General features: G+C 38.2%; 1 protein-coding gene across 2 annotated transcripts in view; it reads left to right on the top strand.

The window, feature by feature from the left end:
- RALB (RAS like proto-oncogene B) overlaps positions 1-17,711 on the top strand; it is a 48,216-nt gene extending 30,505 nt beyond the window's left edge. For both annotated transcript variants that reach the window (XM_072757540.1, XM_072757541.1), the window contains 3 exons: positions 5,820-6,028; positions 9,971-10,148; positions 16,137-17,711. In XM_072757540.1, the coding sequence (XP_072613641.1) occupies positions 5,820-6,028; positions 9,971-10,148; positions 16,137-16,256 (507 nt within the window). In that variant the 3' untranslated portion in view covers positions 16,257-17,711. The remainder of the gene's footprint in view (positions 1-5,819; positions 6,029-9,970; positions 10,149-16,136) is intronic.
- The last annotated feature ends 455 nt before the right edge of the window (positions 17,712-18,166 follow it).

Below are 18,166 nucleotides of genomic sequence, written 5' to 3'. Positions count from 1 at the left end.
CGCCCTGGGTCAAAGGCAGGCGCTAAACCGCTGAGCCACCCAGGGATCCCCAAGAGCAGCATTTATTGAAGAAATGGCAAAATAAAATCAGAACAAGGAAAGAATGGAGATGAAACGATGTATGTTTTAAGAAGTCTTTAATTGATTTTCTTTCTTTCCTTTCTTTTCTTTTTTCTTTTCTTTTCTTTTCTTTTCTTTTCTTTTCTTTTCTTTTCTTTTCTTTTCTTTTCTTTTCTTTTCTTTTCTTTTCTTTCTTTTCTTTTTCTTTTTCTTTTTCTTTCTTGATTTTATGTCTTTATTTGAGAGACAGAGAGAGAGAGCGCGCACAAGGGCCGGGTGGGGAGAAGGAGAAGCAGACTTGCCACTGAGCAAGGAGCCGGATGCAGGGCTCCATCCCAGGACCCTGGGATCATGACATGAGCTGAGGGCAGATGCTCAGGAGGCTGAGCCACCCAGGTGCCCCAGTTTTCTAAAATAGTGCCTTGGTGAAAATGTTCTGTATCTATACTTGTTCATACATGTGGCTGCTGAGCTCTGTGACACGTGACTAGTAGCTACTATATTGGACAGTATAGTTTCAGAATCATAATTGTGGAGCTTGAAGAAATGTTAGTAGTGATTGCAGAATCTCCTGGGGCACCTTCTTAAAAAACACCTTCTGACATAGACATGGCCAACATGCACGTGAGAAAATGCTCTGCATCACTTGCCATCAGGGAAATACAAATCAAAACCACAATGAGATCCCACCTCACACCAGTGAGAATGGGGAAAATTAACAAGGCAGGAAACCACAAATGTTGGAGAGGATGTGGAGAAAAGGGAACCCTCTTACACTGTTGGTGGGAATGTGAACTGGTGCAGCCACTCTGGAAAACTGTGTGGAGGTTCCTCAAAGAGTTAAAAATAGACCTGCCCTACGACCCAGCAATTGCACTGTTGGGGATTTACCCCAAAGATACAGATGCAATGAAACGCCGGGACACCTGCACCCCGATGTTTCTAGCAGCAATGTCCACAATAGCCAAACTGTGGAAGGAGCCTCAGTGTCCATCGAAAGATGAATGGATAAAGAAGATGTGGTTTATGTATACAATGAAATATTCCTCAGCCATTAGAAATGACACCCACCATTTGCTTCAACGTGGATGGAACTGGAGGGTATTATGCTGAGTGAAGTAAGTCAATCGGAGAAGGACAAACATTATATGTTCTCATTCATTTGGGGAATATAAATAATAGTGAAAGGGAGTATAAGGGAAGGGAGAAGAAGTGTGCGGGAAATATCAGAAAGGGAGACAGAACATAAAGACTCCTGACTCTGGGAAACGAACTAGGAGTGGTGGAAGGGGAGGAGGGCGGAGGGTGGGGGTGAATGGGTGATGGGTACTGAGGGGGGCACTTGACGGGATGACCACTGGGTGTTATTCTGTATGTTGGCAAATTGAACACCAATAAAAAATAAATTTATTATAAAAAAAACAACACCTTCTGGATAACATTTCTAGAGTGTTCTAGAAATGGGAAATGGGAAGCTCTCCTGGCGATTCTGATATATGGTCAAGTGTGGTGACTCCTGCCTGAGATGTCAGCTAGTAAGGCCCGATTTCACAGAGAAGGAAACTGAGTCTTGTGCTTGGGGATGCCAGTTATCTAAAGTCTCATGGGCTACCCACATTCTTTGTTCTTGGTCAGTGCTTTACCCCAAGTTAAAAAAATTAGCTTATATGGTGAAATTGCTATGAAAATTGGATTATGTGAGGAGCAGTGGTCTCAGAAGTTTTTCTTTTTGGCTAAGTTCTGACTTTGAGATAAATTGGAGGGAGATCTTAACCTTTTTATTTTTGACTTTTTATACTCCTTTGTGGCTAGCTCAGTGGCTAGCTAAGGCATCTTAGACATGCTCAGTAAGAAGGAGTCTCTATGAAGTTTGTTTCAGTTTTGTGTCTTGGGCATCTGAAACTGAATCACACACAGCCTTGCAAGACCAGGAGCATGGAGCATCTTAACAGATACCAAGACATCAGGGATTTCCTGTTTCTAGTGGAAAAAAGGAAACATCAAGATTGTAATCTATGTCCTAATAATCTGTACACTTTTCAGTGGCACAGAGGTATGCAGTCATATCAGGACACTGTGACTTCCTATGTCCCGGGAGTCCATGGAACTCTTGCTGGTTTTAAACTTGAAAGCTCAGAAATATACAATTGAGGTGCTTTATGGTGGTATTCAGAGATTTGCACTGGGTGGTGGGGTTTTTTGGGGTCATGGATTTGTCTCTTTGGAAAGGAGTTAAAAGGACACTGTGTGAAGCATAGGTCAATTTTCACATATTGTGTATTTTAATACAACTATTAATACAAATGTAAGAACCTAATATAAAATTCTTTTCATTTTTTTATTTGAAATTTAAAATAATCTGAACCATTAGCTCTCAATTGGCAGCATGAGGCTCTTTTTAAAAAAAATTATTTTAGAGAGAAGGTGTGCATGAGTGGTGAGAGGGGCTGAGGGAGAGGGGAGAAAGAGGTAGTAGACGGAGAGAAGCAGACTCCCTGCTGACTGCAGAGGCCCATGTGGGGCTGGATCTCACAACCTTGAGATCATGACCTGAGCCTAAATCAGTAGTTGAATGCTTAACCCACTGAGCCACCCAGGTGCCCTAGCATGAGGCTTTTTTTAAGGGTATTCTTCAGAGGGGCCATAAGTTCAAACTGATAATCTCAGTTCAATTTTTAAATTTTTAAAAATTTAGACTACAATATATTAAGATATAATTCATATACCATGATATTCACCCTTTTCAAATGTACAATTCAATGACTTTTTAGTGTATTCACACAGATATGCAATCATCACCATTATATAATTTTAGAAGAATTTTCTCAAAAGGGAAAACTCCCTACATATAAGCAATTTTTCCTCATTATTGCCTCCCCTGCTTCTACTTCTGGTTCCTGACAACCACTTTCTGTTTTTATGGATTTGCCTATCTAGACATTTCATATAATTGGAATCATATCATATGTGGTCTTTATATCTGGTTTCTTTGACTTAGCAAAATGTTTTGAAAGCTCACCGTGTTGTAACTTGTATTAGTACTTTGTTCTTTTTTTTAAAAAAAAAAAGATCCTTATTTATTTATTTATTTTAGAGAGAGAGAGCGCATGCACTCAAGTGGAGGGAGAGAGAGAGAGAGAGAGAATCCTAAGCAGGTTATACACCCAGCACAGAGCCCAGTGTGGGGCTCGATCTCATGATGCTAGGATCATGACCTGAGCTGAAATCAAGCGTTGCATGCTTAACCTACTGAACCACCCAGGCACCGCAATACTTCATTTCTTTTTATCACGGAGTAATATTCCATTGTCTGGGTATGCTATATTTTGTTTATCCATTCATACATTGATGAACATTTGGATTATTTCTTCTTTTTGGCTATTTTGAATAATGTCACCATGAACATTTGTGTATAAATTTTTATAGACCTATGTCTTAAATTCTCTTGCCTGAATATATTGAGGCGTGAAACTTGCTAGGTCTTATGGTAACTGTACGTATAACTTCTTGGGAACTGCAAAACTGTTTTCCATAGCAGCTGCACCATTTTGTAATCCTGCAAGCAATGTATGAGGGTTCTAGTTTCTCCATACCCTTGCCAACACTTGTCATTGTTTCTTTTTGATTATAATCCTAGGTATGTATGAAGTAGTACTTCATTGGGGTTCTGATTTGCATTTCTCTGATGACTGATGATATTGGGCTTATTGGCCATTTGTGTGTTTTCTTCAGAGAAATGTTTATTCCAGTCCTTAGTCTATTTTTAAATTGAGCTATTTTATTGTTCAATTTTAAGTGTCTTATGTATTTGTAATACAAGTTCCTTCTTAGATGATACACAAATATTTTCTCTCATTTTATGGGTTATCTTTTCACTTTCTTGATGGTGTCCTTTGAAGCATGACAGTTTTACATTTTGATGAAGTCCAGTTTATTTCTTGTTGTTGCTTGTGCTTTTGAGGTCCTAAGGATGTATTGCCAAGTCTCAGGTCATAAAGACTTACACCTGTGTTTTCTTCTTAGAGTTTGTGGTTTTAGCTCTTACATTTTGGTCTTAATCCATTTTGAGTTAATTTTTGTATGTGATGTGAAGTACGGGTCTAACTTCATTCTTCTGCATGTGGATATCTGCCTAAACCAGCACTGATTTAATTTTAAAGTGTTCTTTTTTAAAGATTATTTATTTATTTATTCATGAAAGACACAGGCAAAGACATAGGCAGAAGGAGAAGCAGGCTCCCTGTGTGGAGCCCTATGTGGGACTTGATACCAGAACCCTGGGATCATGACCTGAGCCAAAGGCAGTCACTCAACCACTGAGCCACCCAGGCATCCCATGTTTCATAACTTTTAAGTTTGTTTGTTTTATTTCTTTTCAGAGTATCTTTTTGGCAAACATATACATACATATATACATAGGTACGTAGGCATATACATATATGTTAAGATATATATATATATAATATATAATATATATAATATATATACAAACAACTATACACACACACATTTTTTCCTTATTCTCCCTACTTGTGCAAAAGGTAGACTTATAATCTGGAGACCTTTATTATGTATCTGTACGTAGTTCTCTTTGTCATTTTTTATAACTGCATAGTATTCCATTGGTGGGTGCCTGCTGCTGGATGTTTGGGTGGTTATTAATTGTTTGCTGTCACAGTGCCACAGGGATCACCTTGTATGTTGCTGTAGATTAGATCCCTAGAAGCAGAGTGGCTGGGACTGAGGATGAGTGCTTCTCCAGTGCTCTTAGGTCTTGCTCTGTTCATCTCCATAAAGACTGCACTGTTCTCCACTCCCACCAGCCATGTACAAGAGGGCCTATTTCCCCAGAGTGTGTTGTCCAACATTGGGGTTTTTGCGAGTCTGGTAGGTGAAAAATGCTATTTCCATGTAGTTAACAATTTCCATTCTCTATATTCAGTGAGGATGAACATCTTTTCGTATGTTTAACATCATATGTATTTATTTTTCTGTGAATTGTTTATGTCTGTTGCCACTTTTTCCCCATTGGATTGTTGATCTTTTTTTCTCCCTGTTTCTAGGAACTGTTTAAATATAGCTCTTTGTGATGTGGGTTCAAATACTTTTTCCCTGTTTGTCATTTGTCTTTCTTTATAGTGTGTTGTGCCATATGGAAGTTTTAAAAGTTTTTTATGTAGTCTAATTTATCAATTTTTTCTTACATGGCTTCTGGAGTTTGAGTCATAGTTAAAAAGGCCTTCCCTACTTCAAGGTAATAAAAGGATTTCACCCATGTTTTCTTCTGGTGCTTGATGGGTTTATTTTTATATTTCATTATGTGTATATTTAATCTTCCTAGTTTCTTTTGCCAAATTACTTTTCAGATGAGTTTTATACTTCTGTTGATTATATGTAAGAGCTTCTGCTTCTCACTCTTGCCAGTGTTTGTTATTGTAATTTTATCCTGAGAATAATAATGCCAAGTGTTCCTTCTGCCCTGTGCTTGGTCTCCTCATCTACAAAATGGGAATATCTGCTCTTGTTTAAAAGCAAAATAAATAAAAAGTGGTAGAGCTGAGAGCAATAAAGAACAGAAGTGTTATATAGGAGTTATTTTTATTTCATAGTGCTTTGTACATAGTGTGATAATGATAGGCACCCAATAAATACTCAGTTGATTGTAGGCCAAGTGCCCATGTATTGAAATGTATTTTTTGGCAGATTTTTTTTTCCCTTAAAACTTTGTTAATTACTGATCATGTTGTTTACTTCCTCAGTTTGTAGAAGACTATGAACCTACCAAAGCTGACAGTTACAGGAAGAAAGTGGTTCTTGATGGAGAAGAAGTCCAGATAGATATTCTGGACACGGCTGGACAAGAGGACTATGCAGCCATTCGAGACAACTACTTCCGCAGTGGGGAAGGCTTCCTCCTCGTGTTCTCAATCACAGAACATGAATCGTTTACAGCAACTGCTGAATTCAGGTATGTTTGAAGTGAAATAGCCTCCAGACTCTGGGAGGCTTTTTGCCTCTCTTTTTTGGCTTGGCAGGACTTTAGGGGTGAGTACAGTAGTAGAGGGTTGAGCTTGCTGTTAAGAAGAATTTTCTGCGGCTTTTTGAATCTTGGCACATGATAGTCCACCATTTGTTATAATCTCTTTGGGTTTCCCTGTTTCTATAATTTCTGAATATAAATTATCTTAAGAATCTGTTGTCCCTAGAGAGGATGAAGCCATTCCATATTCTCAGGAATCTATAATTTTGTTTTCATATAAATCCTAAGGGACAGTGATTGAGGAGTTCACTAATAAAAATATATCTTTTTTTCCCCAAAGATTTTATTTATTTATTTGAGAGAGAGAGAGAGAGAGAGAGAGAGAGAGAGAGAGAAACAGAAAGAGAGCAACAAGCAGGGGTAGGGGCAGAGGGAGAAGGAGAGAGAGAATCTCAAGCAGACTCCCCACTGAGCTCGGAGCCCGATGTGGAGCTTGATTCCAGGGCCCTGAGATCATGACCTGAGCTGAAATCAAGAGTCAGACACTTAACCAACTGAGCCACCCAGGCACCTCAACCATTTTTATCTTTTTTATACTTTTGCAGAAAAGTAATACTTTTGATCTATTTTGAGGTTGATGAAACATTGTCAGGAGAGTGAAGGATGTGTGTCCGAGTGACCGTTTGCTGCTACCGTAAGGACTGTTAGCAGAGGTGAATGGAAAGGGCCCAGCCTTAGAATCAGACAGATCTGGCTTTGAATCCATCCCCTGCCCCTTAGCAGTTTTGTGACCCTGGGCAACTTTACTTAACATTGGAGATTCTCTCTGTCTGAAACTGCATTTGTTAGTTGATGAGATGAAGTGAGGCTCTAAGCTGTAAACTCTTCGGGGCAGGCTGCATGGCCACTGCATTGTATGGTGGCCCCGTGCCTTCTCACACTGTGAGCACCTGGTGCTTGTGTGGTGGAATATTAACTGCTGCAATTCATTTTAAATGCAGTAGCTTTTTTTTTTTTTTTTTAGATTTTATTTATTTATTCATGAGAGACCCAGAGAGAGAGGCAGAGACACAGGCAGAGGGAGAAGCAAGAAGCAGGCTCCATGCAGGGAGCCTGATATGGGACTCTATCCTAGGTCCCCAGGATCACGCCCTGAGCCTAAGGCAGAGGCTCCCCGCTGAGCCAGCAGGCGGCCCTAAATGCAGTAGTTAAAGTTACTGGAAGTTCATTTTGTCATAAAGAAATGTGAGCTGTTAGGCATAATCCTTAGGAATTCTAACAAGAAGAGCGTCTTTCTCCTTGCCTCATATGCTTTGTGTTTCTCTTATACAACTGTATATTTTCATCTACTCTCCTTATATCCAGAGGACTTTTGATTTTAAGAACCAGATCTAGAGTCTAATAGGGAACTAAGAAGGGGAGAAAAGAACCCCCCCCCCCCCCCATTTTTTAGCAAGTTTTGGTCAGAAATTAAAGGATTAGCCAAAGATCAAAATAGGGAAACTAAATATTGGGAAAGAAGCATCAGTGAGCCCGGGAGGCCTCAAGGGGTGAACCCAGCTAAACCAGCAGAGTGAATGGGAGGTAAACAAAGTAGCGCTCTGTTGCTTTGCTGCATAGTGTCAAGTCTTCAGAGGTGGAACACCTAAATTCTCTGGTACTAAAGTGTGTGTGTTGTGGTGATCAGTTATATGATCACGACTCTTATGAGCAGTCCTATTAATTTTTCAGACTTTCCCAATACACCTAGATTTTTCTCTCTGTGGGAATAGCCCCTATATTCATAATTGTGTTTGCAGCTACATAATCCTATTTTCTCTGTCCTTCAGGATAAACAAGACAGATGCACACACTTCCTTATTTTCTTGCATATCCTGTACCTTTTGACTTCCTATTACCCCATGACTTGCCAAGAAGGGAAATGATGGGCAGTGGAAGAGTCCAGACAAGAGAATAGACAATACAGCCCTCGTCCTGTCCCCCCACACTATCGTACACACACAGACAACATTCATGCATTCTCAGAGATTCCAAGCAGAGTCTCATCTCATCTTGAGAGATGGGTGTCAGTCATTATGTGAGAACAGGGATCCTTAGAAGCAAAAGGACAGATGACTACCAAAAAAAAAAAAAAAAAAAAAAAAAAAAAGGTTGGGCAAGTTACTTCTGACTTGAACTCTGGAGATTCAGATAAAAGTCACAGGTCTGTCCAGGTTTCTCAAGGCATCGGAAACAAAGAGTGGAGGCACAGTATCTGAGTCTTTGCAGTTAAACTCACCATATGCCTGTTTGCAGTTTTCAAACGTAGCATTTCTAATCTATGGGAAGGTCCCAACTTAAAACGTTAATATGCTCTATCTTCCTTGAAAATTTCCCTGGATGATATTCAATAAGCTAGAAAAATAGGTTTGTAAGAAGAGACCAGACTCGATACTCCCATTTTTGATTGAATATGTTTATTAATGAGGTAATGTTACAAACGTCTGCATGACTAATAAACCAGAGAGCTATTAGTTTTTCTCGTTCATAGTTGTGTTGATCATATAACTTCTAAGTTTAGTATGTTCTTTGACCTCTGTTGAAATGTAACCTATAGCAAAGCTGCTAAAAGGCAATTTTCAAGTATCTACTTTTCTTTTTTTTCATTTTTCTTAGAACATTTGATATCGGATACTTAAATTGACTCTAATGGAAAACTTGTAATTATATAATATATTTTTATTATGAAATATTACCCTATGTCATATAAAAATCAATGCAGAGCTCCATAAAATATGCTTTTGAAGGAGTCTCTTCTTGGAGTATTTTAGAAAGTAGAAGTGTTTTTACTGGACCAAAAGAATGACAATGGAATGTTTAATTTTTTTAATGCTGGATTTTGATTAATAATTTTATTTATTTATTGAAAAGGTTTTATTTATTTATTCATGAGGCACACAGATAGGGGCAGAGACAGAGGTAGAGGGAGAAGCAGGCTCCCTGCGGGGTTCCTGATATGGGACTCTATCCCAGGACCCCCAGGATTACAACCCGAGCTGAAGGTATATGCTCAACCACTGAGCCACCCAGGTGCCCCTAGATTAATCATTTTAGATAGCTGATAGTTTTAGTAGAGGTAGAATTTAATGTGCATTATTTTCTTTCTTTTTTTTTTTCACTTTGTAGTAGAAATATAATATGCATTAAAATACACACCCTAACATAACTGACTCCATTCTGTTGGCTGTAACATTTACTGTATCCAAATGGAACCTGTCTTTGGGGGAACAGCTGCATACACACATACAGTTAGAATCGAAACAGAAGTCTCACAAAACCATACTTGATCTAATACTCAAGATTCCCTCTGAGTTTCTGTTCTATAATATTGTTTCATTGAGGAAAAAAATTACTGGTTGTGACTCATTAAACTCATTTCATGATCTAATAGACCACTGCCTTCATTATGAAAAACATTGACTTCATAGCTGTTACTCTCACAAAGAAATCATAGCATTTTTTTACAGGGAATTAATAAGCATTTTATATGTATGAAGATACTTCTCTTAGCTTGTTTTTATCTCAGCGGTTCCCAAGTTCTTTTTGTTAAAAATTTTTCAATGCCTAAACATAAATTTGGGACCCTGTTGAAATGCAGAATCCTGGGCCCCTATTCAGACATTACTTCTGCAGGACTCCTGTTGGACCCAGAAATCTGTATCTGTGATGAGCACCCCCCCATCCCTCTGGTATAGGCAGACTGAGAACCAGGCTTTGAAAACACTTGTCTAGTTTATGGCAGGATCTACAGAGTGCGTCCTTGGAACATGTCCTAAGTGTAACAAGTTTTTCTGCTTCCTAGGAAAGGCATCAGTGAAATTGAGTTCTTATTTAAGCTTTTTCAGCCGTATTGTATTGTTTTGTTTTGGTTATTTTGATGCTATGCCTTAGGGAACAGATCCTCCGTGTTAAGGCTGAAGAAGATAAAATTCCATTGCTTGTCGTGGGAAACAAGTCTGACCTAGAGGAGCGGAGGCAGGTGCCCATCGAAGAGGCGAGGACTAAAGCAGAGGAGTGGGGTGTGCAGTACGTGGAGACATCGGCTAAAACGCGAGCTAATGTGGACAAGGTAGGTGTGTGCTCTGTGTGTGTTTCCTAGAAACAGCAGAATGTAGATGCCTCATCTGTTTGGCTTTGAGGGAACTGTTTATGGAATGTAGAGGAGGACTGATTTTTCCAGATGTCTCAACCAGTATAGTGAGAAGCCCTGGAAGGATTTGGCCCTGGAGTTAAAACAACTCAGAGTCATGCACCTTTGTGGGTATGCTTAGTGTTGGCATGGCCCTTGGAAGTGTGGTAAGATGAGGCCCTGGCTTTGTGCAGACCGGGTAGGACGGACATAAGTAGCTTCCCTCTGCTCTCATCTTCTGTGGCCTGTTCTTCAGGATCACATTCTTCAGCAGGTTCTTAGGAGATTCCCCAAAGACACGTGGTGTATCTTGGTTTTGCTGTCATTGAGATATTAGTTAGACTTCTTCTTTTCACCTAACTGGCCACTGGCAGAGCCAAGGTGCTCTGTCTTTATAACTTAGCTTCTAATTAGTTTTTGCTCTTAGGATCAACTCTCTAGGGATCTCTCCTCTCTTCTCTCTCTTACTCATCCCCAGCGTACTTTCTCATTCAGATCTCTGAAGCCAATGAAAGGGTGACCTTGAAAATGATGGACATTGACAATTTGAAAATCCACCTACCAGTGATTGCCATTGTTAGTATTTTTTTTTTTAAAGAATTAAGGTTCAAAGTGGTTGCCACACACTTAAAGTAGACAGCCTTAGAGATGAGGCTTTGCCTTCTGCCTTCACCTTGTTCATTGGCTCTTACTTCATGATCCATGCTCTTGTAACATCTAAACCTATTTCATTTTGGCAGCCCGGCAGTGGCTGTTATCTGCTTTGTATTCAGCAGCAGCAGCATCTGAATCCCTCAAAGCGCTTCTTACATTGCTCTTTCTTAGGGGGAAATGATTCTCCTTTACTCATTACCTGAAGAGGGACAGATTTGTAATCAAGCTTTAGCCTGAAGTGATGCTAGAAGAACATTGGTATTTAGAATATTGGTGTTAGAGAGGACTCACTTTATTTTTAAAAAAAATACTTATTCAAGTATAATTGGCATGCAATGTTATATTCATTTCAGGTGTACAACAAGTTGATTTAACAATTCTGTATATTACTTAGTGCTCATTACGATAAATGTACTCATCATCTGTCACCACACCGTGTTATTACAGTATTATTGACTCTGTTCCCTGTGCTCTACTTTTCATCACTATGACTTATTTCATAACTGACAGTTTGTACCTCTTAATCTCCATCACCTAATTCACCCATCCTCCTGCCCTCCTCCCCTTTGGCAAATAACAGTTTGTTCTCTGTATTTAAGAGTCTGTTTTTGTTTGTTTCTTTTGCTTTTTAAATTCCACATATAAGTGAAATCATATGGCATTTGTCTTTCTCTGCTTGTCTTATTTCACTTAGTATAGTACCCTCTAAGCCCATCCATGCCATTACAAATGTCAAGATCACATTCTTTTTTTCATGGCTGAGTAATATTCCATTGTATTTATACCTCTTCTTCCTTATCCATTCATCTATCAGTGGTCACCTGTGTTGCTTCCGTAATTTGGCTCTTGTAAATCATGCTTCTGTAAACATCAGGGTGCGTATATATTTTTGAATTAGTGTTTTCATTTTCTTTGGATAGATACCCAGTAGTGCAATTACTGGATCATATGGTAGTTCTGTTTTTAAGTTTTTGAGGGACCTCCATACTGTTTTCCATAGTGGCTGTACCATTTTACATTTCTATCCGTAGTGCACAAGTGTTTCCTTTTCTCCATATCCTTGCTAACACTTATTTTCTTGTCTTGTTATTGGCCTGACAGGTGTGAGAGGTGATCCCTCATCGTGGTTTTGATCTACATTTCCCTGAGGATGAGTGATGTGTCTTTTCATGTGCCTGTGGCCTTCTGTAGGTCTTCTTTGGAAAAATGTTTATTCAGGTCCTCTGTGCATTTTTAATGAGATTATTTGGTTTTTAGGTGTTGAGTTTTGTATATTCTTTATATATTTTGGACATTAACCCCTTATCAAATTTATGATTTACAAGTATCTTCTCCCATTTATTAGTTGTTTTTTTCTTTTGTTGATGGTTTCCTTACCTATTCAAAAGCTTTTTCTTTTGGTGTACTACCAATAGTTTATTTTTGCTTTTGTTTCCCTTGCCTGAGGAGATAGATCCACAAATATGTTGCTAAGGCTGATGTCCAAGAAATTACTGCCTATATTTTCTTTTTTTCTCAAGCTTTGATTTAAATTCCAGTATAGTTAACATACAGTGCAATATTAGCTTCAGGTGTGCATGTACAATATAGTTATTCACGACTTCCATACAAAACTTGGTGCTTGTGCCTATGTTTTTTCTTTTATGAGTTTTATAGTTTCAGGTCTCACATTTAGATCTTTAGTCTATTTCGAGTTTATTTTTGTATGTGGTCTAAGAAAATAGTCCAGTTTCATTCTTTTGCACGTGGCTGTCTACTTTTCCCAACACCATTTATTAAAAAGACTGTTTTTTCTCCATTATATATTATTGTCTTCTTTGTCTTAGATTAATTGACCATATAATCATGGGTTTATTTCTGTGCCTTCTGTCCTGTTCCATTGATCTATATGTCTGCTTTTGAGCCAAGACCACACTGTTTGGATTACTAAAGTTTTGGAAGTATATCTTGATATCTGGGATTATGATACTTCCAGCTTTATTATTCTTTCTGAGGATTGATTTGGCTATTCAGAGTCTTTTGTGGTTCTATACAAATTTGAGGATTATTTGTTCTAGTTCTGTGAAAAATACTATTGGTATTTTGATAGGGATTGTACTGAATATGTAGATGGCTTTGGGAAGTATGGACATTTTAATAATATTTGTCCAGTCTATGAGCATGCAATATCTATATTTGTTTATGTCATCTTCAATTTCTTTTATCAATGTATTATAGTTCTCAGAGTGTAGGTCTTTTATCTCCTGGTAAAACTTATTTCCAGGTATTTTATTCTTTTTGGTGTAATTGTAAATGGGATTATTTTCTTAATTCTTCTTTCTTCTACTTCAATTTTGGTGTATAGAAGCAGAACAAATTTGAGTATTAATTTTGTATCCTATAACTTTACTGAATTTATCCATTTTAATAGGTTTTTTTGTGGTATCTTTAGGGTTTTCTGTATATTGTATCCTGTCACCTGCAAATAGTGACAGTTTTACTTCTTCTTTTTAAATTTGTATGCCTTTTATTTCATTTTCTTATCTGATTGCTGTGGCTAGGATTTCCATACTATTTTGAATAGAAGTGGTAAGAGTGGACATTCTTGTTTCTGATCATAAAGGAAAAGCTCTCATTTTTACACCATTGAGTATGATGTTAGCTGTGAGTTTTTCAGATATGACCTTTATTATGTTGAGGTATGTTGTCTCTGAATCTACTCTGTTGGGAATTTTTATCATGAACAGATGTTGTGTTTTGTCACATGCTTTTTCTGCATCTATTGAAATGATCATGTGGGTTTTATCCTTTTATTATTATTTTTTAAAGATTTTATTTATTTATTCATGAGAAACAGAGGGAGAGAGAGAGAGAGAGAGAGAGAGAGAGAGAGAGAGAGAGAGAGAGAGAGAGAGGCAGAGACACAGGCAGATGGAGAAGCAGGCTCCATGCAGGGAGCCCGATATGGGACTTGATCCCGGGTCTCCAGGATCCCACCCTGGGCTGAAGGTGGCGCTAAACCGCTCAGCCACCGGGGCTGCCCTTCTTTCTCTTTTTAAGGTGATGATTGATTTGCAAATATTGAACCACTTTTGCATCTCTAGAATAAGTCCCACTTGACTGTGGTGAATGATCCTTGGAATGTGTTGTCGAATTCAGTTTGCTGATATTTTGTTGAGGATTTTTGCACCTGTGTTTATCAGAGATATTGGCCTATACTTTTCTTTTTAAGATTTATTTATCATTTATCTGAGAGATAGAGGGTATGGGGGGTGAAGGGCAGAGAGAGAACCTCAAGCAGACTCCCCACTGAGCATGGAGTCTAATGCAGGGCTCAGTCTCATGACCCTGAGATCATGACCTGGGCTGAAATCAGGAGTCGGATGCTTAACTGACTGAGCCACCCAGGGTCCCCTGTAGTTTCCCTTTTTTTGTGGTTTCTTTGTCTAGTTTTGTATCAGGGAAACATTGACCTCACAGAATGGATTTGGAAGTGTTCCTTCCTTTTTTTCTTTTCTTTTTTTGGACTAGTTAGAGAAGAATAGGTATTAACTCTTCTTTAATGTTAGGTGCAATTCACCTGTGAAGCCATCTGGTCCCTGACTTTCATTTATTGGGAGTTTTTTTTTTTTTTTTTTTTAAATATTGGGAGTTTTTTGATTACGAATTCAATTTTATTACTAGTAATCAATTTTATTACTAGTAATCAGTCTGTTCAAATTTTGTTTTTCTTTTTCCTGATTCTATTTTGGGATATTTTATGTTTTTAGGAATTTATTCATTTCTTCCAGGTTGTCCAATTTGTTGGTATATCGTTTTTAAATATTTTCTTATAATTCATTGTATTTCTGTGGTGTCCGTCATTATTTCTCCTCAGAACTCGTTCACTTTAGAAGCACTTTGGCAGCATCTACAATATAAATCTGTCTGAGAGGTGAAACATGTTCACTTGTTAAGTATTTTTTCTTCATATTATTTCTCACCTCTTATATTTATTCCTATGCTATTCCAAATCTCTTTCTTTCTATCAAATTGTTTCCTACATGTAGGAACATGCAGGAAATCCAGACATGTATTTTATTAAAAAAAAAAATCAGGAAGGCTTTCTCAGCATGGAACCATGGATGTGTATTTTTTTTTTTTTTGACAGGGTGGTGGTGGTTGGGGCTATTGCAGGGCACCTTGCATCTCCCCTTCCTCTACTGGACCAGCTTGACCTGCCAAACAGGACCCAGCAGAAACTTATGACTGGCAGCATTGTATTCACTTGTAAACAATTTACACGAAAGGACGGGAGGTTGTTGATAAGATCAGCTATGAACAACTTCGTCATCATTTTCAATTGGACACATTCCATTCCCTTCTTGCCTTTGCTGTTAGAACAAAAAGAAAAAGCTGTAACATCTGAAGCTGTTCACTGCTGCTCTTGTGGGTGGAGTGCTTAGGTCACTTTGGGGGAAGGGGGTCCTTTTCTGGGCTCAGAGCTGGTAGTAAATGCATGTGGAGTCTCCCACTTGGAAAGCTTGATCTTACTTTTCACCAAGAAGAAGGTATGTCTATGAAAATAAAAGGAGTGTGTAGTTTTGTACGAACATCCAAAGATTAAAGGCTACACTCAGTCTCATGCTGTCATTCCCTCTGAGAAATCTGAAATGTTTCTTTGTAGGAGGCATATTTTGTCTGCTTGGTTATCATCAGCACTTTGGCATGATTGCTGGTAGCAGAGGGCAAAACCCAAACTATCGTGACAAATGATAATTTGTATCTGAGTAACACACTGGCATTCAAAGGACAAGTCTTCTATCAGTTCTTGATAAAGTTCCTTTCAGCGAACATCACAAGGAATGGAACAGTGGCTGTTCCTGAGAATAAGGGCAGGGGCATGGGCGTGGGAGGGTGTGGGACAGCATATCTCTCCTCCCCGTTTCCCGATTTCCTGGTGCAGGAGCCTTAGTTTGTTTATGCTTTTCTCCCCACCCCACCATGTTCCAAGTCTGCTAGTTTTGCTGGGGAAGCTGTCAGGCATAATGATATTCTGACCTTAGTAAGGTCATGATAAAGATTTCATGGTAGTATCTAAGAAAGCACCCGGTAGCAGGCACTCCTATTCTTAACCTTGACTCCTGGTTGGAAATGCTAGAAAGTCTGATGCAAATTTTGGTACAGGGTTGCTAAAAATAAGTTTGCTTTATGCTTTAAAATGTAACTACATATCCTGCTTAGTGGAATTGTTTCATGAAATCATTAAATGGCTTTTTCTTCCCTATTCTTTTCATGCCTTCCTCCCCACCCCAGGTGTTCTTTGACCTAATGAGAGAAATCAGAGCCAAAAAAATGTCCGAGAACAAAGACAAGAACGGCAAGAAAAGCAGCAAGAACAAGAAAAGTTTTAAAGAAAGATGTTGCTTACTGTGAAAGCCAAGATGGTGAATGAAGTCAGTCGCCACTAAGGACATAGGGCGGGCTCATTAAGAGAAGAGTATAGTTGACTCCTTGATGTGTTCTTGCTCTCCCCAACCTCATTCACACATACTTCTTTAAATGGGGAAAATATTTGTGAATCAGTGGCTGGCAGAAGAAATAAGCCCTTGTCCATGCATTGGAATGGCTACTTTGTTGGGAGGTTTTGGAATTTCCTTCTTCCCTTCTCCTTCCCAAAAGTTTTATCACATTCGTAGTGCTATAGGTAAGAAAAAAGTGTTAACTAAAAAGAAGTGTACTGTCATAGCATCTTATTTCCCTCCCTAGTTTTATAATATCACCATCTTTTGTTTTGAAATAAAAATGTCTAATTAGGTTTGGGGGAAGGGAGTAGGATAAGACTCTCCCTAACTCTTATCAGCTTAACAGAAGTATTCAAATAAATCCATTAAGCTCTAATAAAAATTCAGAGATTTTTGGGGATAAGTATTTTGGCAATACCCCATGGATCTGAAGCACAGTGAAAAAATAAAAATAAATATGAATTGGGCCAAATAGGTCAGTAACAAGCTCACAAACCCTTCACACATATGCAAAATGAAAGTTGAATTCTTTGTATTTAAATATTAGCCGACTATAGCCTGTGTTAGCTATTTCTCTCCTGTAGCATACTGATTTTTTGTGTAGAAGCTTCTTTTTAGCAGAGTAAGTGAAGACTCAAGAGTAATATACTTTACAAATGACACAGTTTTCTAACCAGATCAAGACTATATCTTTGGATACACCATCTCCTAATTGCCAGATGGTTAGGCCCATCCTTCTCTGCTGGTAACCAATGTATGTTCTTCTGGTCAACCTCTGCATGCAGAGGTTAAGAGAGCCTCTTTGCGTGTTTCTTTTAAATATAATGAGTTCTTCTGAAGAATGTGATGAGTTGAAATTGTATTTTCAAATCGTGAAGCCAGAGCCTGTGCCAGACCTTCTGCTACCTCTCATAGATTTGCTCTAATTCTAAATGTAAAATTAGGAGAAGTGGAAAAGGATAAGAGAAGCCATTGCCTTTTTACCTCTGAGAATTGGCTGCTATTTCTATGTAATTTTCTTCTGAGACAGCCATAGAGTTGGTTAGAAAAAGGCTTTTACTGATGAGATATTGTTAAGCATTCTTGTATCAATATTCTCAATTTAGCAACCAGAAAATTTTTCCTCAGGAAAGGAGTACTGTGTGATGAAAACCCAGTATTCAGCATATTTTCTCCCATTTTTTGGAAGTGACATTTCACACACAGGTGCCAAAAGTGAATTGGGGTGGGGAGAGTGGGAACCTTTCAAATTTATAGTTATTACAGAAATTGTGGAAATTATGATCTGACTGGAAAGCAATCTTGTATCACCTCCCAAAGAATCATGGTCTTTTTTTAAATAAAAAAAAAAAAGCAGACAAAAACACTTTTTCAAGGGTTTCAGCCTTTTTCTTTTCCCCTCTTGTCATATATGTAAAATGCAAGTATTAGAGAAACTGACAGTAACTTACTCATTATTGATCTTGTTAGATGTTCTGCGATATCAGACAAACTTTATTTCAGTTAATCCTTTGAACTGGTCTGTGGGAAGTAAATTTAAGTATAAACATTAATTTTAACTTCATCTTTCCTTTGGGAGAGAGGACTACCCTTTCTTTGTAAAGTTTAAAAACTCGAAGGTAGTCACACTCTTGAAGTTTTTGAAACAACCTTTGTGATATCAGTTGTAGTCAATAGGTAGATTTGGAAGATGTACAAGTATATTAAAGATGGTATGAATTATCTCGCGCTATGGAAATTATTCTTGGTTTGTGCTATTAGTATATTTCTAAAATTATATTAAACTGGATAGTAGTCAGAAATGCATCTTCCTAACAAAAG

This window comes from Vulpes vulpes, chromosome 5 (assembly GCF_048418805.1).
Source record: "Vulpes vulpes isolate BD-2025 chromosome 5, VulVul3, whole genome shotgun sequence".
Lineage (NCBI taxonomy): Eukaryota > Metazoa > Chordata > Mammalia > Carnivora > Canidae > Vulpes > Vulpes vulpes.
The sequence above is the reverse complement of the archived record's forward strand: the minus strand, read 5'-3'. Positions and strand labels throughout refer to the sequence as shown.